This window comes from Rhipicephalus microplus, chromosome 1 (assembly GCF_043290135.1).
Source record: "Rhipicephalus microplus isolate Deutch F79 chromosome 1, USDA_Rmic, whole genome shotgun sequence".
Lineage (NCBI taxonomy): Eukaryota > Metazoa > Arthropoda > Arachnida > Ixodida > Ixodidae > Rhipicephalus > Rhipicephalus microplus.
Genome location: NC_134700.1, coordinates 184,126,933 through 184,148,214, shown reverse-complemented (window position 1 = coordinate 184,148,214; position 21,282 = coordinate 184,126,933). Strand labels below are relative to the sequence as shown.

The window sequence follows — 21,282 nt, the reverse complement described above, 5'->3', positions numbered from 1 at the left end:
AACGATGCTTGTCAGCAACAGCCACGTAATGAACTCGCAAAACGATAGGATTTGGTTTAAAAGTGGGTCGCTTTCTGGGTTGAAATAACCAGCTCTGCTAAACACAAAAAAAAAATGTTTGATGCAGAAACTCGCTCTATGAGCCGATTCACTACAATGTTTATAGCAAGGTTTCTTTTGAATGTGCGTGAAACAAGCGCGAATGATTTCTTTTTGCGAGAAAAATATATGCCGTAAAAACAATATATACTTCTCACTAATGACCACATACATAAATTTTATTTTTCGGCCCCAGAGTTTGGTAGTTGCTAACTGAGACAACGTTTTCTTTTTTTACACGAAAGTTTTTACGCCGGGGTCCACCAATGCTATAGTATCCCGTTACGTATTTTCGCCTCGGAAACGATGCCCCAAAAATACGCACAATCTGAAGACAAAATGACGAGTTCTGTCAACGTCAGTCGAAACCATGACTTTTGGGTCCGCGAAAACGGATGTTGGGTACTCTATCTACTGCACCACAGCCATATTTTTGTACGCCTTAAAATAGTCACAGTTTTGCCTCAAGGGCTAAGCAATGAATGCGATAGCAACAACTTGGAATATGCTGATAATGACAAGCAGATCGAAAAGTGCAGCGGGCTGCTCACGCACAAATGACGCACGAAAACAATTCACACAGAACGAAGGCAAACTAACAACGTTTACCAATCGACAATTAATGCGCTGTTAAAACAAAAACGACGCATGATACGTAATCACAAGTACAGATCTGTGCAATCTAACAAGTGCCCCAGTTTTCCAGTTATTATACTTCGTTGTGTATGCACAGTGCGCTCTTTTCGCTAACGGGGCGTGTGCAGCGGAGTAAAGTTACCTATGTGGGCTCGGCAACTAACGCAATTGTTCCGGTGAAAACCGACGGCACACGATTCTCCCTACCGAAGGCTAAGCGCGCGGGCACAAGCATATAACCCACCCACCCCTTTTCGTGGGGAAAGTACACGTGGGAGATAAGCGCGCGTCGGCGCATCGCGACGAGAGGGGTGCCGAAAGTGGGCATAATTTTTATTGCGATAGCAATTATATGGACACTCTAGGCTAGATTTTGCCGACAACGTCAACGTCTACGTTACCGTCAAACACCATAACACCATATATGTATACGTGCGTATATATATAAATATATATATATATATATATATATATATATATATATATGTGTGTGTGTGTGTGTGTGTGTGTGTGTGTGTGAAAACGGAAGAAAGAAAAATAATCCAGAAAAAGACTCGGGTGCGCTGAATCAAACGTGGGACCTCTGAAGTGTGAGCGCAAGGCGTTAAACACTGAGCCACGAAGGAGTACCTCCTTCGATCCAAACGACAAGCTATTTATATCTACCACCTACCGCTGGTGACAGGCATATCGGAGGGAACTATCGTTTTTTTCAGCAATACCAGACAGATGGCGCAGTCATCGCCCTCATCAACCATGCGCCCTCATCAACCATGCGTACTTTGCCCCGCGGAGAGGAAGGGGGTGGACGCTCACTCGCGCGTCCTTACCTCGCGGTGGGGAGGATCTTATGTCTTGGCTGACCTTGGGCTTTCACCTGAACGATTCTGTCTTAGTTACCGGGCGCACAAAAGTCACTGCAATCGTTGCGCAGCCCCCATTCACGAAAAGGGCACACTTGTCAGACACAGCAAAGAAACAACTTAGACGCTTTTCACGTTCATCTCTACCTGTGAGTGCGTTTCCTGGGTCATTTGTGCGTGGGAAAGGCGGGGCACGTTCCTATCTGCTTGCTATTCGACGTGTGACCTTCCAATGTGTTGCTGTCACGTTCATTGCTTCGCCTTTACGGCAAGGCTGCGACTTTGTTTCTTTCTTGAGTTTTCATATTTCATGTACGTATACATATACGGTGAAAGACGGCGGCAGTAGTGGCACCGGCAAGAAATCAGGCTAGACTGTCCATGTGATTGCTATCGAAGTAATACAATTTTCATATGTATCACTGTCCTCTCACAGCATTCTTTGTGAAGTGAAGTAACCCTTCGTAAAATGGCATCCACGATCAGGTTTTCAACGCATCCTTTCTAGGCTTTTGTGTCATTCGGTGCGTTCAGTTTTGTCAACGCCTTCACACATCTCCCAGTGGCCACCTTACCCAAAGTGTCAGCGTCACTCACAGCATCCGTCCATACCAACCAATAGATCTGCGATGCCCGCCGGCTTCACCTGGCTTTGACTTCGCTGTCCCCCACTTTCGCTTACCCGATGAATTATTGCGCTGATCAAAGGGGAGACACGACGTACAATGCGTTTCCTTCTGGTCCGGCAGTTACGTTCCAAAACACTAACAAGTGGCAAGTAAGCAACATTAGCCCAAGTTCAGCGTCCGATGACCTACGCTCTTCTGGCTGTTACAGCGCTTTCTCTAGTTCCGCTCCCACCGTTAGCTACTACAGCTAAGCATCTGGGATCACAAGCATTTGTTTAACCATTAATGGTGGATAGTAGTCATCGGGATCGAAATGTATAACTAAGCGTCAACTTGGATGCTTCCACGTTAAGTGGTGATATAGCTGTCAAACATCAATAGACATTGCGTAAGCTGATTTCAGTGATTCCTGTGATGGAGGGATCAACCATATATTTATTTCGCGTTAGCGCTCGTGTGTGTTTGTGTGTGTGTGTGTGTGTGTGTGTGTGTGTGTGTGTGTGTGCGCGCGCGCGTGTGTGTGTGTGTGTGTGTGTGTGTGTGTGTGTGTGTGTGTGTGTGTGTGTGTTGCATGTGTGTGTGCGTATGTGCATTGAGAGCTCTTCGAAGCTACGTCATCGTAACCTGCTTTAAAATAACTGTCATCTTTCCTATACAACGATGGTTTAGGTGTCGGAACACCACAGAACCACGGCCGCTAGATTAAAAACAACGTGTTAGAACCATGCTTTCTTACAACTTTATTGCTACCTTGCGTATATGGCATTTCTCGGGGAATCGCGGAAACCAGAATTGTGTTTAACGAAGTTCACCGATTTGTGTAATTAAAACAAATTAAACTGATGTTTTTTTAAGGATGGTGCTGCACGTGCAGTCATAAAACTACATTTTACTTGTTTTATGCAAATAATGTCAGAATCGTATAGTGAGAGCGTCCTTTACATTGCGTTACAGTTGCGTGCTCACGCAAAGCAGAAAACGCGCACTTTGCTGTAGGGTTTCTCGAAAATCGCAAACACGGGAAAACAGTAAGAAAAGTAGCGTGAACTACCGAGGAAAGTAGTACAAAAAGTATGCGGGTCACGCTATGTACTTTAGCCGCTTCATGGAAAACAGAGCAGAGACGTTAAATAAAAACGATCTGTCACTCATGCGGGTCTGTGACAAATTCAGTTTGCATGGTAACGTAAACAATGTTAGGTAGCGACAATCCATTTGCGCGGAAATGTTGCATGAAAGGCTTGCACTACTGAATTCTCGCTCACACTTTTTTTTTCTATCCCCTAAAGGATGCATTATGCTCTTCGACCTTCAAATACGTTTTAAAACTGTGTCCACAAGGGCACCTCTGCAGATTCGCGGGTGGTTTTGAGAACAAACGCGTGTTAAGCACATTTTACTAAGTATGACAAAGACGAAATGCGCATGGTCAGGGACGATAATCGCTGGTCATTTCAAGAACTTTGCAATACCTAACCACTAAGTGGTTAAGTGTTGCAAGTAACCACCAAATGGATAATCAGGTAGCCCCCCACAGGCTTCATTGAAAAAAGTTTACTGCCCCGAGAATTGACCACTACAAAACATTCTAATATTCGTCAAGTATGAGCGGTGTTATAGAGATTTGTCACACGCTGTAACAGCTTTATCTCTTCCCTCCTTCAGACGAGCGTGCTAGAAGCTAAGCAGGAAGGGATGGTACGTGGGAAAGGAAATACACATAGCGCGCTTAAAAACCTTGCGCAATATTTCTTTGTTCATACGCATGGCTTTCTTTCGGTATGATAAATAGCGCAATTGTTCACTTGTTCTTAACGAGTGTCTGTAAGGGGTGGCCTCTTCCGCGATCACTATTGCTCATGGTGCTGAAATCAGCCAACGGCTGTAAATTTGTGCATATGGCGTGGTCATTTGATTTTAAGGCACCATTTCTAGAATGAAGAGAGAAACATCTCTTACTCACTTTAACAATTTAGTGCAAATTCCAGGCCACACGAAGCCGCGAAATGTTTGGGCTTGCGTGACCTCGGAAGTCTTGACTGAGACAGCGTTTTTTCACTATGCTGAAAAAGTGCTGCAGGGCCCCTTTAGGAGTAACAAATTTGATTCCGAGAAAAGACAAGCGCTTAAAAGGGAGGCAGATTGTTTATCGGCCAGGAGACATTAAGATATTTGCGGGTAGCATTTGGTCGCAACGAGCACCTGACCATGTTAGCTGAAGAAATATCGGAGATACCTTATATTCTGCATCGTACGCAAACCCGCTGATAATGATTATGACCACAGAAAGCAGCAATCATCATTGTCGACCTTATTGTTACTACAAAGGACAATGAAATTATCATACAATTTCGAGATACGTTACATGTTGCTCTGCATGCGTCCAATGAATGGCGAGATTGTTTGCTGCTTATTTTAACTTTGTGAAATGAGGAAATACTAGAAGCAAGTGCACTTAATGCAGTGCTGATCGGACGTCAGCTTCTTCTATTCATACATCTATGCGTCAAGATTGCGTTTTTACAAATTAGCCAAGCAGACGAAGACGCCTCGTTTTTATTATTGCTGATTGTATATTCAGAATAGTTTTGTGCATAGATATTCCCTCCAACTGCACCTTTATATGTGAATCCTACCTTGAAAATTAGATTTTCCGTGATGATATTTCACTCCGTCTATTCACTATTATTATGAATGTAAAGTAAAGGACAAAATTGTTTGCTTATTGTCTACTATATAGAGAAAACATAGAGCATGCAATTTCGCCATTTGCTTCCTATACACGACCAACAAACATTTCCAACGGGTCAAATTTATCGGTACTAAAACTAAGTGCGATATGGTTGCAAAACGAACAAGTGTACTCAGCTCTTTGAAATACATTGCGCATGAGCACTACTTGACTTCATAGTTCCTCTGTGCTCACATTCATGGTGCTCATATTCGTTGAAGTGAGACTCCCGGCACTAAAAATTTGACAGATACATTTACTAGTTTCCCATTTCTTAACCTTTTCGCCACCTTGCGGGTCTTCGCAGAACTCATGAGTTCGCATTTCCTTTTTATGATCGCCATCGTCGTCTCAGTCGTCCACGTTGTTGTTGTTATCAGGGTAGTTGTTAGGTGCCATCGCGACGCTGACCCGACGCGACACCATAAGTGTATAAATGCCATCGGAATCTATTTGTTGCTTCTTCAAAGCTCACGCGGACGTTTACCTGAGGTCTGAAGAATATACTAGCCAAGCGTATTAATCGTACACAGTTGGCCTCGTTTTCTCGAAGCCTCGACCGGCTAATGAAAGACAAAAGCGAAGGAAATGCAGAAATATTAACTAGGTTAGGTCTGGATTGGTACCCTACACGGCGAAAAAAAGAAGGGGAGAAAATAGAATAGAGAAAGTATGTAGGAGAGGGAAGACAAGTAATAGGAGCACACCCACCCAGCACGCACACATAGCGGCGTTGACAGTCCGGTCCTCTGTCATTCAATTGAAGTAGACTTGAACTCCAAATGTCAAAAAAAAACTTGCGAGGAGTTGCTACAAAGTATATTGAGAAGTTACAGTGTCAAATTATCTGTTGTAGTTGACATTTTGTGAAAGAAAGAACGCATCATGCAGATGAGAAATACGATTAAGTTTATTTCTGTGAACTGTGAATGGCAATCAGCACACTACCGCCTTTACTACTTGCCTTTTCCATATGATAATAAAGTACTTAGTACGCAGCAGCCATGTTTTACTTTTATCAATGGTGCTTAGTTGTGAATGTACTCGTAAGTGAGGTTTTGTAAGGGCGAAGCATTTCTTAGCGAACATCCGTGACTTTGACCGTATCTATCTATCTATCTATCTATCTATCTATCTATCTATCTATCTATCTATCTATCTATCTATCTATCTATCTATCTATCTATCTATCTATCTATCTATCTATCTATCTATCTATATATCTATATAGCCGCCAACAACTTTTAGCTCTCCAGGCCGTTTCGATAATGATATCTATACCAAAATTGATATCCATACCAAATAACGGCATGGCGAGCATAAGTGACTCGTCATAACATGGAAATTACGACATGTAAGTCATTAATGTCACAATGTGCATGTTATGGTCTTGCTGCTCTTGCGGTGCTTTTGTTCATATGACATAATGCAAAAATTCTATGGTATGACATGACTGCATTGCGAACATAACTGGCAGGCCCTAACGCGGAAATCGTGATATGCAGGTCACTTGTCATGACAACACCCCACGCTCATGGTGCACTCGCGATTGTTTCGCTACCTTCACATATACCGAATTTGGTATTACGTGACGTGAATGCATGAAGAAGGTATAAGATTGGCACAAACATGATAATCATGACATGCGCGCCATGTAACAGCATGACTACATGCCATGCTCACAAAGCGCTCGCCGCCGTTTACTGTAACTAGGCTTACATATAGCAAGTTTAGTTTTACGAGACGTGAAAGCACGACGAATGTAAAGAGATGACACGTACAAACATGATAATCATGACATTGTGCCATGCAAAACATGACTGCATGCTACGATCACAGCGCGTTTCACTAGCTTGACGTATACGAAATTTGGTATTACGTGACGTGCATGGTTGATGAATACGAATGCCAGCATGATAATCACGACATGGAAGTCATGTACGGCATTACATGTACCTCATATTGTTATGATACTTTTAAAGTGAAGTATCAACCTTCCTCAATTGTGGTTCGCATATCATCGTACGTAGGGTTAGACCATCTTATTGCGATAGCAATTATATAGGCACTCTCGGCTGGACTTCACCACTGGCGTGGGCGTCGAGGTTATGCACCGTATATGTATACGTATCTATATATATGAAAACGAAAGAAAAAGTGCAGAAAGAACGCTCTGGCATGCGGAATTGTACTTGGGACCTCCGCGTCGTGATTGCGTGGCGTTAACCATTGAGCCACCGATAAATACGTCCTTATGTTCAAATGGCAAGCTATTTATGTCTACCACTTACCACTGTTGGCGGGAATCTCGGGGGGGGGGGGGGGGGGACTACAGCGCCCTTTTTTTCTCAGTGGGGAGGATCATACGTCTTGACTGGCGTTGGTTTTCACTAGAACGATTCTGTTGTAGTTACAGGGCGCACAAAAATGTCACTGCAATCGTTGCACAGCCTTCGTTTGGGAAAATGGCGCGCTTTTCAGACACAGCAAAGCAACAACTGACACGCTTACTCTCGTTCATATGTACCTGTGAGTACGTTTCGTGCGTCATTTGTGCGTGAGAAACGTGGGGCACCTTTCGATCTGCTTGCCATTCTGCGCGTGACCTTCCAATTTGCTGCTATCGCGTTCATTGCTTCGCTTTTGCGGCAAAGCTGTGACTTTTTCTTTTCATCTCTACTGACTTTCTATTCAAAAAGAAGTTGGGCCGTATTGAGGCTGGACGTTTGTGTGACACATAGTTGCCAGAGCGATCGCATCTTCTCGGACACACGAGCTCGTTCTCTCCGTGCTTTTGATGGATGGGGGTTTCTGAGTCTGCAGCTCCTGCTCCTCCTTAGGCCTTACATACATATACACGCAAACGCTCCAAGAAAGAGGAGTTATTATCAGGCTACGTACCCACTTTTATGTGGCAACCCAAACTTTATCAACTCTTTATTGTGGGTTGTGCAGAAAAGCGCTTTTTTATTTTCTCTATATTTTTATTTTCATGAATATTCGACGTTCAGCAACTACTTACAACTACTTCAGTATGCTCGCTGCCGGAAGTGGAAAGTCCCGAAAGCAAAGCCCAGCCATGATACCATTGTGAAAGATAAAAAAAGAAAACGTTCAGACGCTCTCAATAAGAAAATGCTGTTGTAAAACTTTATGCGGAAATTTGTGCATATCATAAAATAAAGAATGGAAGATTTATACGCGCTTGTGAAAAGGAGCTTTGTGTAGCTCACACGAAGTGATAATACTGGGGGTAGAGCTTGCACATAATTATGTGCATGGGAAGTTCTAGTGCACATACAACATCTGCAAGGTGATTATCTACTGCCGTGTTATTTTCACTACTCGTTTCAGTTTGCTATTTGTTTTTTGCTTGTTCACTTTTGTTTTTGCGCTACTTATTATTTGTACAGCAGAACTTGTGAAGTTAGAGTAGCTAAGGTGACATAAACCTCAACTTCTCGAGAGCAAGTCAGCTTCTACATAACAAAACGGAAATGCACATTTTAAAATAAATAGCTGAACATGAAACGCTTCAGTCAATTGTGAGATTGGAGCTAAATACGAAGGTATTTCGTTTCGAATGGTTCTTTTCGATAACTTTCCTCGCGGACAAACGCTGGCAGCGGATCGATTGCCCCGGCAGCCTTTTGCAGGAACGCTTACGAAATAGCAAGAATTCACATCATGTGTATCGTTTTCAGGAGCCCCCAACAAAGCAATCTCCAGACAGGTCAACCAGAGTCATTCGGCTAAACCAATTCCCAATCGCGTCGTGAATCTTGCTCCCTCGTATCTCACATGGCATGAAATACACCGAAACCAAGAATGAAACGTTGATCCAGACATTATTCAGGGCTGCCACTGAGATCACAAAACAAACAAAAACAATAAAAGAAGAAACGTTCTCGCCGCTTCGGATACCGCTGTTATCTGTGATACCCCAAACAGACCCCGTTATCGATTAGGCTAAAAGTAATGGGACCAAACACAAGAAAAATATGCTGTACCGGCATTTTGGTCGGTTACACAGGTTCAGTGTACAGATTATTTCGATTATCTATGCTGTCACTAAGCCACTATAAAATTGTTACCATTGCGTGAAGCGTCTCTTGGCGAGATTCTTTCACTTCAACATTCTGACTTGTGCAAGGCAACGGCAGAGGAGACAACTGTTCATGCCTTGGGATAGGGTGGAAAATAAGATGACTCTTAGTATAAGTGAAAGAAAGAAGCTGACCTAAAACAAGGATAGTTCCGCAAAAGTGTTTGTTTCATCGCTCTCTTGAAAACATTTAATTCGACAGCAAATAAATGGACTCATTATCTCCTTAATCTATCTGAACACAAGTTCATGCTATGGATTCATATAGTCGCCCTTCGAGACCCTTTACTAACACCACTTACATACCAATAATTTAGCTGAGATTGAACGAACAAAAATTACTAAATAAGCGTCAGCACACGCGCTCGTTCATAGTGAGGTTCTGCGTCCGCTTCATTCATTAGGCACAATCATCGCGTTAACTTTTCGCACTGCCTACTTCCTAGCTTCACCAACCTTTATTCACAAGTTTAGGCTAAATCCGACCCACATTTTCATGTTATCACGCAGGTTATAGATATTTAACATAGCGTACAATACATAAAAGTGCAATTAACGCAAGCATAATGCTCTCGTGCACTATCCCTCTATTTACGCCACTTCAGTTTCTAAAGCACGAGCTAGGCTGCAAACTTCTTGCGCCTCCATACTCCACAGTCTTCCAGCAATCAGGCGTACAATTTTAACCTATCTAATTATTGTCTACAAGAAGTAAGCAAAGCGCCCTATTAATGTGCCACAGGCCTAAAAGTGCAAAATCACTGCACCTGTAAATAGGTATGCGACTAAGGCATACACGATAAAATCAATCACAAAACGTTGTGAGAATGCTGAGACAAATCTGGCTACGCAACAATACTGTTTCAGATTCACCATGCTCAGCCTTCGCAATTTTTCATAGCACGCATTGTAGCTCGCCGCGCGAAATCAACATTTACGAGGTTATGCTCTCCTGAAAGCAACAAAGGCGATTTGTTTTTGCAGCAATGCTACAATGAATAATGCGTAGCAAGTGCGCATCTCATTAGCCTGAGATGGATTAACGTTTAACTTCAATGCAAAGTTCTTATGTGTATTTCCATAGTGATAATTAAAACGAGCACCCAAAAAGCGTAGCCACGTATTACAAACACTTGTCTCGCGAAAGCTGTTATGACATCAGATCACGGGTCACGTGGGATGGCGTAGTTGCCCACCACCACCACCGGTGTCCGTAACCAGCTTCTCATTAATCTCATTAATTATTTTCATTAATCAAAATCTCATTAATTCAAAACACAAATGGCACAGTTGGATTCGACGCTGAGTCTACTGCGTACCAGCCCAGTATTCTACCATGCTTAGAACTCGCTTCCAAACTGGCCTTAGGCAGGCTTGATGTCGGGAAATCAATCGCGTTATTATAAGTAATAAAGCGCTTATCACAGGAACAACCAGGCGTCTCACGATGCGAATCGCGCAACGATTGGGTCATCCAATCCTCCAACCCATTACAAAAGCTTATTTTCGATCACCTAGTAACTGTGGCGCATACCCACTTCCGGCGAAATTCTTCATCGTCATCAGCCACTTCATAAAAAAAAATTGCACAAAATTTCTAAAGAGTTTTCGGCGAATATTACGCTTCTCTGAAGAATGCCAAACAAAAGCATAGTGAATGCCTGCCTACTACACAAAAAATGTGATTGTTTATGGCGCAGTGAGCACCCATCAAGTGCGCTTCTAGCAGTTACCCGCATAGCTAGCGTTTAGAAAAGGCTATGACGGGCCTCTCTTCCACCTTTCGCTGCGACTGTGCTGCGCGTTCCACGCAGGCCTGGCGGTTAACCTAATTTCAGCACTAAATGATGACAACCCTCATTTCCATATTTTCTGTATCTCGTTTAGACGCATAAAAGAGAGCCTAGCTGCTTTTACATGTTTGAACCTTATTAGATCTGCTGATTTTATTTTTGTCGATTTCAGTGTCGTTTACGCATATATGCAAGCAAACACAAGTGTGAGATGTATACTGAAATTTAACTAATGTCTTTTTTTGAATAATATTTTTCTTTTCTACTTAATATAACTGTGTGAATCGGTGATTTTCGGCGGCGCTAAATTTTAAAAAGGGGAAGATATACCTAATACTGGACGATTCTTCTGACAAAGTTTTCCTTCTTCGTTTGTTTCTTTCTGGCGTGCCTGCGTGCGAGAAGTAATCTCTGTGGCTGTGGTATACGCTACGTTTCACCGAACACCATGTTCCATAGTTCTAAGTATACAAACGATCTTCTTAAATAAACTGAAATTGATACTCATAGAGAAATATCTGATGGGAGACCACTATGTGTACTTGTGCGCGTCTTCGTAGTCAATTATCCCAAATGATTGTAACAAATGCATTAGACACGTTGACCTAGATCTATAGAAGTTGAGTATTCGCAGTGGACTTTACTATGCACCGCATTTCTATCTGTCTATCGGATGCATGGATATAGGGACTATCTGTCTGTGTATGCGTCCATCTGTCCGTCCGTCTATGCGTATATCCGTCCATCCGTCCGTCCGTACGGCTATAGTGAACACTCCAAGTACAGCCATCTCACATCTTTTCATCATGCATTCATCATATGCAAGTGCCGCCATCCAGAGGACATTTTAAGGACCGCTATTTCGGGTATGTGCCACCGGTGGCTACCTACACCATCGGAGGACAGACAGACTCACACCCTAAGCAGCTTCGCCCCTAAAATGCTCCTTAATACAACTCGAGGACGCAGCTTTTATGCTTGAAGTACTTGAAAAGATGAGATAGTGGACTTAAAACTGATCAGCGAAGCAAAATCATCAGCGTCCTTACGGAATACTTCAAGGCAACCAACTTAACTTCTCATCTGTGGCTGCGACGCATTCTGTGTCTCTGATTCCCCTTATTTACGTTCTCGCAAGTATAGGTAATGAAATGGTTGACCTTAAATTAACCACTACCCCTAATCTCTAAATTAAACCTCTTCTATGTGTCTCGTAAACCCCACGTATAGAATTTTCTTGATATGCAACAATTCTTTTCTCCCTCCAGTCGACAAAGATAGTGTTACGGCTACAAGTCAGAACTTCATATGAAAACAATGTTACGCGGAAAAATGAGGAACGCTAACAAGTTGCTTTCTGTGACTAACTGAGCAACACACACAAATATTTTCCTTCAAGAAGTCAAATCTAACACCTTGTCCCCAGTCGCATGACACAACTTCCCGATTCTACGGGACTCCGTGTTCCAAAGATAAGTCATAGCTGCCATATTTAACGCTGCATATCGAGCATTTTCCAGGGACTAAGAGAAATAAACTCCTTTCATGACTTCAATGGTTGCCACTATATGTGCTCTTAGGTGCACTCTATAGTTATGTCGGCGCGCGCCACCCATACAAGGACGGCATCCCGCTCGACGGCAGAGCCTCACCTGGAGATTTGTGGTTAAACCTCTTGTCGGCTGCACGAACTTCATTTACAGCGAGATTTCCCTATGCAGCTGAGCTCGGTATACCGTTGCGGTATCCTCCACTGTGAGGATCGAAAGTGGCGTGTCACCCTGGTACACCGGAAAGTGTTCGAACTGAAAACAAGGGATAAACAAGTGGAACAAATAGCGCACGACTGACGTAGAAACAAGTGAATGGACCCTTCGAAAGCGTGGAAGTGTAATTCACGAGAAAGGAAGTAAATGAACCCATTTTCAGGAAACTGACTGAGAGGTGTTTAAATTGGCAGATGTACGAAAGATAAGAAGCATTCATTATCCACTTGGTCAGCAGCGCTCGCGGTTATCCACGGTTATCGAAGCGCCGAATCCCCTTATGATAACCCTGACGAGCCCCCTAAAGTTAAAAATATTTAACGAGAACATGTACTGTCCGGCGAATACAAACGATGCTTTGTCATTTACACTCCAAAGCACACCCTATCGTTAGTAAACAGGGAACAACAGTCTGAACCAGGTAGCATGATGTTCTTGCCAATAAGGACAGGGTCCTCACGACATGGCCATCCAGACAATTATATTACACTACGATCATTTCTTGTGTTATTGTTCATATGTTTTAATGTGCCACATTTACCTTGGGCACAGCTTTTCACCACTAATTACATGTTTTTATTAACTATTTTTTATACTTACAAGTAAGGGTGAGAGAGGAGATTAGAAACGGACCCAACAAAACATTTGAACAATGCTGGTATTCCGCAGCTTGACGCACCCGCTTTTAGCTGAATCGCACAGAGACCGCAATACCTTGTCATCATGTAGCAGGAGCAACTGTTGTTGGAAGTTGAACTGAAAGCGAATTTTTTTTCGCCATGACATTTTCTTTGTTTGTTTCAGTCCGCCACACGCTTTTCTTCTTCTTACTTGTTTATTTTTATTTTCAGCTAACCGTTGCAGAACGCATGGAAATGAAGTAGCCAAAGTGCTAAACACAACAATATCTTCACCGAAAGCAAGTTCGAACCGAACATAACCTCTACGATAATTTTGGCAGTAAACGTAAGAGGGCCCACGTCGACAATCATTATCAAATACTCTTCGGAACATATCGCATTTTCCTGCACACCGTGCTCACGAACGGTGTAATATATTACCTTATAGCAGTTCGCCCCGATGTGATTTCATTGTTAAGAGACAAATGCGAAAATTTCGGTCGCGGGTGATTTCTGTCTCTCAATAAATAGAACGAGAAATGCGAACCTGCTTGTACATGAATACGTTAGTTCCCGCTCTTAGCTATTTGTGTTCATTCCATTTTTGTGCATTTCAGTATCCTTTTGGATATCAACACCTGGACAGGTGCGTGAGATACCAAAATTAGACACCGAAGAGAAGTGCCAGTTGTTAGGGGTGAAGCCCCTCAAGAGCACAGTATGTCGGTAAACCACCGTTGGGCGTCTACAGCCAATGTATCACTGCTGCATGAAACATCAGTGAACAACATAAAGGTTATCAAAAAGCGGTTAACGAGAACAAAATAAATGGCAACAACACCGTACAAAAAACATTTATTTACCCATCAATCAAAGCATATTACACAACAAAAGGTTAACAAGAACAATATTCAATACTGCTAAGTATAAAAAATTACAATGCCACAATTCATGATTCGAAAAAGATTTCTTCGTCCCATAATCAGCATTACCTTCATAAATATGCATGAAATTTTTCCTTTTTGTTTTGTTTTTTCGTGTGTGAAAGAACTAAAAAAATCGGCTTCATTGTGGCGGTGATAAATAAAAAACTAAATAAAGAAAGCCAGTTTTTTTTTTGCAGCCTTTTTCTTTTTCATTTTTGCGTGTCTTCGAGTGAATATGGTCCTGCGTCCATGTTATATTCAACGTTCTGCCGCATGTAGCTTCCCGTGGTTCCAAGTGTAAAGACAAGCTTCGTAAATCAACTGAAGCTTGATAGCCTTAGCAAAGTACCTGGGGAAACCCTACTAGCTCGTTCCTTCCTAGGCAGTCATTCTTCGTGATTTTAGACAGCATTTGTAAATGTATACCTTGACCTAGATTTTAGAAGTTGCGTATTCACTATGGTAATTACAGTACGCTTCATTTGTGTGACGAATTCTAATTACGCCACCAATATGAAGGTCCCACGCAGGTCTTTATTAATATGTATTCCTGAATGAAAGTCAAGGGTGCAGCCTTCGTGCTTGGAGACGTGCTCAACGGAGCTCTAAGGGAAGGCCGAAATCGCCAATGTTCTTGGTTAATGATGCGCGATTGATACGCGCTTCCTTCCCTACCTCTCCTGTCTCTCATCTGAATATATATATATGACGCGCAGCCTGATAAAAGAATAAAGAATAGGGAATACAGACTTTCATTCGTTTGGCACTATATCTATTTAATAACACTTCCTCTAGTGGACCAGACTTTGTCAAGTGTCACTCTGACAAAGTCTCATTGATTGATTGATATGTGTGGTTTAGCATCCGAAAAACGCCATATGATTCTGAGAGACGCCGTAGTGGAGGGCTCCGGAGATTTCAGCCACCTGGGGTCTTTAACGCGCACTCAAATCTGAGCACACGGCCCTACAGCATTTTCGCCTTCATCGAAAATGCAGCCACTGAAACCGGGATTCGATCCCGCGACCTGCGGGTTGGCAACGGAGTACAATAGCGACTATTCGCAATGGATGGATAGATGGATATGGCTGTACCCTTTAGATCGGGCAGTGGCTAGCGCCACCAAGCCGTAATACTTAATGAACCAAAAACTAGATTTTTTTTTTCATAGACTGTCGCGTCACCTAGCGGAATTCAGAAGCGTCCTCTCAAGAATGATCAGTAGGCAGACGCTGCCGACGCTCCCTTGTTCGGCGGTGCTAGCCTCAGTGTTAACGTGTTAGCAAGAAACGAACAAAAACCACATTATATGTTGCCTGCATCAGTGAATATACCGGACTGTCCAAGACATGGTAAATCTGATTCGTTCTTGCGAGAGGCGAAGTTTTTGTGAAAATACGTGGCAACTCTAGCTTTCGAGTATAGCCCGCAGAGTACACATATCAGCTTCGCGAGATTTTCTGCAGCCACGTTGGATAAATAAACGTTAGCGTTAAATCTTTCCAGTTAAAACTCACCTTATTTTACGTGCTTATAGCATTCGTCAGTGCTTTTGTAGTGCATGAATCCCATAACATTATTTGCAAGCCGAAAGCAGCGCAGGCTCACAATTTGCGCTTCCAAACCTTGGCCTACGCTGCGCCGCTTGTTTTTTTTTACGTCCGTTGATAGACGACAGGACACTTGAAACGACTCCTTTCTTGCCTGGTGTTGGAGCAAAATGTTTTCCGCACCCCCAGATAAGCTTGGTGAGTGATGCCATGTTGCGGCTCTGCAATAACGCGTTGTTGGTGCTATGGAAGTCGTTCGGTGGAGATAATTCCACAGTACGTAATCAAAGGTTACGTACTGTGCCACTGTTCCTGAACATACAAACATCCTGACACCAGCTCTCCTCCCCCAATCTCCAACTCCCCAAGAAAATCGGGCGAACGCAGCGCCGACGAGTATAGAGAGGGAAGAGGCCCTGCCTGTGCGAATCGTGGCGGAGAGAGGCGGCCGTAGATGAAGCTAAGGCTTCTTCCTCTTCTAACCACTACCACCACCACGTCGTGGCTGCCGATGCGACAACGCTTGAGTGCCTGCGCGAGCTATTTTCGCACAGGAAGCTCAACGGGATTCCTGTAACTGCTGGGAAGCCTGCAGACCGTCTTGAGCGGATGTGATAACACGTCTTTTGCGAAAAAAAAAAAAAAAATGTGCTTTTTGCTCCAAAACTTAAGCCATGGAGCCCTTTACGTAATACTTGGTGGCAACTGACATAATTGTTCGTCTGTAGCTACATAGTACTATGCATGGAAATCGCCAATCATTTAACTACATGTTTTTTTAATTATTTCTCTCTCTCTCTCTCATTTCATTCTCTATTTTTTGGCACGTAAATAGCACAAAGCTGCCCAAAACCAAGTTTAGATGTTCCTTTCTTTCTATGTCCTTCAATTCTTGCCTCTTCGACAACTACTACGTATTTGTTTTTTGATTTGCACCTATTGTTATCTCCCGCCTGCAAACAAAGCTGCTAATATAGGCACTACTGTGAGCTTTCTATGAGGAAAGTTTAAGTGAAAAGATTAGTTACAACCAGTTCAGCTTTTTGTGAGTGATTATTCAAGAGAAACGCATCTAAAATATATTTTGAATAAATGCAAACGTAATCATGTTTTCGTGCCGGTATTACTCAACTTCACGGTTCTGCGCTAGTTCACATGTTGAAGATAATTTGTTGCTACCAGACTGTACACAGCCTGACGAGCATTTTTCAGTAACAATTGCAAGGAAACTGTATTTCATGCCCTGTATGATCACTGCTACGAGTTCGTGCAAATTTGCGCCCTAGTTTCGCCGGCTGGCGGCGCCGATACAAATCCGGCACGTTGCTCCACGGAATCTTGGCGTGGGACTCGTGGCGGCCTCTGTCGTCGCCAGCACGAACTTAACCTGAAGCGAGAGCTTCCTAAGCAACGCTGCTCGATATTCTCGCCCATCGCAGCCGAATGTTGTGTAGTATCGTGGGTCACTTGAAGGTATCCAAACTCCACAATGGAATAAACAAGCGAGATGAACAGCCTACGACAAGAGCGCAGGGCGCTTACAAAATTTGGCACAAAGCACGGGCCACCCTGCGACACTCAAAGCGGCCTGCGATTTAGCTGCGTGCGCGAGTGCCAGTTTCAAACCTTCTAAGGGTTCATGTTTGAAGAAAGCATGGCGAAACCACAACACAGGGCCACGAACGACACGGGACGACGCGTATAAAAATCTCGAAGGATATTGTATGAGAGAGGAAAAGGGCGAATTGTATTGGAAGAGAATGAACTAAAATGTACACGCGCAGACTAAAAAGCCTAAGGAGATAAGAAGTTTAAAAAGCACTCACACTTCAGTTTCCTAGTGCCACGTACCTGTGATTATCCAGGTTGCGGTAGTTGTCTCGATAAGATTGAGAAAGCCTTTGACTATTTATTTAACGACAAAGTAAACTTTGATTGATATATGGGGTTTAACGTCCCAAAACTACCATATGATTATGAGAGACGCCGTAGTGGAGGGCTCCGGAAATTTCGACCACCTGGGCTTCTTTAACGTGCACCCAAATCTGAGCACACGGGCCTACAACATTTCCGCCTCCATCGCAAATGCAGCCGCCGCAGCCGGGATTCAAACCCGCAACCTGCGGTCAGCAGCCGAGTACCTTAGCCACTAGACCACCGCAGCGGGGCGACAAAGTAGACTTTGTAGCGTTTGTGAAGGGTGCCCCATAAAATGCGCATTGTGGCAAAGATACTGTAAGTCATTCGGCGGCGATATATATGACGAGACAATTAGATTTCGACAAGCAAACAATGAAGCAGCAAAACATTCGCAAAGGCAGACAAAAACTCCTGACGATAACTTCTGACATGGCACATAAATGTTGTAACACACTACTCGTATGTAGGTGTTTCTTAAATGTGTTCACAGCTCCGCGCTTTTGCATCAACAAAATATCCAAAATCTGATTATGTAAATCACGCCAGTTTGTCTACATTTATTTTGAAGCGTGCATGGTGGCCTGCCTAAACGTCGTTTCTAGCCTCTGAGAATAAAGCATTTTCACAATTCTTAATTTCATTGCCATGTATACCACTGCAAAAGGCACCTCGTAATCATTTATTATTATTATTATTATTATTATTATTATTATTATTATTATTATTAGTGAAACTGCAGGGTCCCAGGCACGTTCTTGCTTAAAAAATGAAAGCTTTTATATTAGGATTTAGAGCTATTACAACAATTCTTTCATAGCAATGAAGTTTTATTTCATTTACTTCAAACATTCTTTACTTTTCAGTTGACGACAGTAAATTACGTTCTTTTATGCCTGTCAGTTATCAGCCTCTCAACTTTATCAAGTGGAAGCCATTCCACGGACATCTAACATCAATGCGTACATTTCGTTATAGAAAGGATGAATTTTGCATAATGTCGGGTGAACTAACCTTATGCACGTTTCGTATCGCAGTGAAATCGCTCCACAAAGTGATTTCTCATAATTTCTGCTTCCCCTAGAGGCCATATGGACGCAATAAGCGGGAACGCTAAGGGTGAACAGGCCTTTTTTTGATCGCTCCAAGACTCCACGATGTCCCGGCACAATTTCAACGGAACGACGTGGGTGGCGCTGCGATGTATATAGTTCAGCACTATCTGGATTTATTTTCCCACTTAGATGCTCTTTGCTTCTGTATTCCTTTCGATATTCTAACTAAATAGGTCCCAAGCTTTATGTAAGCACACTCTCCAGATGTATGTACGTCATCTAAGAAAAGCTTTTCCTGTCGTCTTTAATGCGCCGAAACGTTAAACCCCACATATCAATCAATATTATTGCGCCGAACAGCCACATGGAATATACCTGGCCGCAAGTAAAGAAAACCCGTTCTCCAAGCAGAAATCTGAGCAGGCGGTCAAGTGGCTAGCATTAGCATTACTACAGAGGGCTGTTGGAATACAAGACAACGGCTTGCCTACATTTACTGCACGAAACTGAAGCGGAGGAGCATGAACCGCATTCAAGCGCTAAGCAGCTCCCTGGAGGCTTCAACCACGCGGATCCAAGTGTAGGTATGCGGGGCCTGTCGTATAGACGGCGCGTTTAGACAGCACAGACTGTGCCACTAAAGGTGGGGTAAGCCTTCGAAGAAAGCCAAAAATTATGCTTCCAAAGAACGATAACTGAGTGACGTTATAACATACTTGGGTTACGGCAAATACATGCGCCTGTATACACGTACACTCTCAGGTTGCTGTATACAAAATGCTGGTTTACCGAAACGAACAATTGACTTTATTCGAGCTTTACAAGCACAAATAAGAACTGGCGAATACGCTAGAATGTTCGTAAACCAATGTTAGGAATACAAAACCTAATTTGATCTTATATTCACAGGAGGATAAATAAATCGACTGTACAGCGGAAATAATAGAATATAAACTGTCGTACAGCTGAGTACAAATATTTCCCACGTTAGGCAAGAAAAGTCCAGCCATCACTTGAATATGTGTACCGCAACCAACAATGTTCCACAAACAAGAAGAAGCCAGATAGCCACAGCATATAAGAACTAATGATAATGGTGTTTGGCATGCCAAAACCGCGATATTATAATGAGGCACACCATAGTGTGTAGCTCCGGACGTTTTGAGCGTCCGGTGTTCTTTAAGGTGCAACGATGTCGCGCACTATGCGGGCCTCTCGCATTTCGCCTTCATCGAAATGCGTGCCACCGCGGCCTGTGTCGAACCAGCCACATTTAAAATCTGTACCACCAAGTCGAAGACGACCACACGCGAAGTGTGAACCCGGGAGGGGTGCGACTCACCTGACGCTGGGGTGTAGATGTTGAGATGCAAGCAGTCCTCGCTTGTGTTGAGCAAGGCGGCTCGCGCCAGCCTGCGCAGCTGTTCGAGCCGGCCGGGCGGCATGCGAACCCCGGCGGGCGACGACTCGTTGCGCAGAAACTCCGGCAGCCGCTGCGGGCACGCCGGGCCAGGTGTATCCGCTGCACGCACGTCGTCCCAGTGCGGCGAGTTCACCGGTGGCATGAAGCGCAGCGTGCCCAGCGGTGGGCTCACATACGGAACGCCCATGAACGCTTCCACGGGTGGCAAGTGCGTGCCGAACCGAGATACCAGCGTGATGAGCTTGCCTCGCAACTGGCCGTATTTTGTCCGCACCACCCGGGGGCTGGGACGACTTGTAGAGGTCGGTGTGGCGTCGGCTGCACCCGCCGCAGAAGCCAGCACCAGCAGCGACAACGTGAGCCAAACACGAACCCACGTCGTCAGGCACATGACGGCTTTCCTTATCACGTTCCGTTTGTCCTATACGGTATGAAAAACTTCGACTGGGGTGTTTCCCTTTGTCAATTTACATCAGCCAGCTTTACTATCGGCGATAATAAGCTATTAGTCACGTCCTTCGCGGAAGCTACGGCGACGTTCGGATGCCTTTCTACTGCTTTTTGTGGGCTCTGTCAAGGTGGCACGGCCGCAAAAGCACAAATTGACTTCAGACAGCGAAGAAGTCGTCGGTCGTGGTGACTTGCTGAGAGCCTGTAATGTTCTTTAGGCGCCATATTGCGTTAAACATTCGCAGGTGCTGATCTCGTTGGCATACGGCTCTACATGTGGTCGAACGGCTGCACTGGTGCCGCACATCGAGTCCACGGGAAAGATGAGGACCAGGCTGACTTGAACGAAAACCGATGAAGGTCGCTGTCTTCCATTATGAGGAAGCCTATTCAATAGGAGAAAGAGTTGTTCCGAAATTAATATGGCTCATTTTACTCACATTTACCAAGAGCAATCGTTCAGACAAACGCAACATGAGTGTAAAATGAACTTGCGTTATATTCGTAGTAACATCTTTAAGATTACAACACAACCTATCATTTCATTCCTGCGAGAGTTTTTTTGTTGTATCATAAAAAGTATAACTTGCTGAAACAGACCTGTGTTTTTAACTAAATTGCCAAAAAGAATAGAAAATAAGACTACCTGAACATCAGTACAGGAAAGACTGTCACAAACGTACACGAGTTATTTTACAGTGATCACAAAAAGTCACGCC

At 43.6% G+C, this 21,282-nt stretch overlaps 1 protein-coding gene across 5 annotated transcripts in view; it reads right to left on the bottom strand.

Annotated features, from left to right (window-relative positions):
- LOC119178536 (neuroligin-4, Y-linked) overlaps positions 1-21,282 on the bottom strand; it is a 523,045-nt gene that overhangs the window by 303,006 nt on the left and 198,757 nt on the right. For all 5 annotated transcript variants that reach the window (XM_075888794.1, XM_075888769.1, XM_075888783.1 and 2 more), the window contains one exon: positions 20,033-20,949. In XM_075888794.1, the coding sequence (XP_075744909.1) occupies positions 20,033-20,504 (472 nt within the window). In that variant the 5' untranslated portion in view covers positions 20,505-20,949. The remainder of the gene's footprint in view (positions 1-20,032; positions 20,950-21,282) is intronic.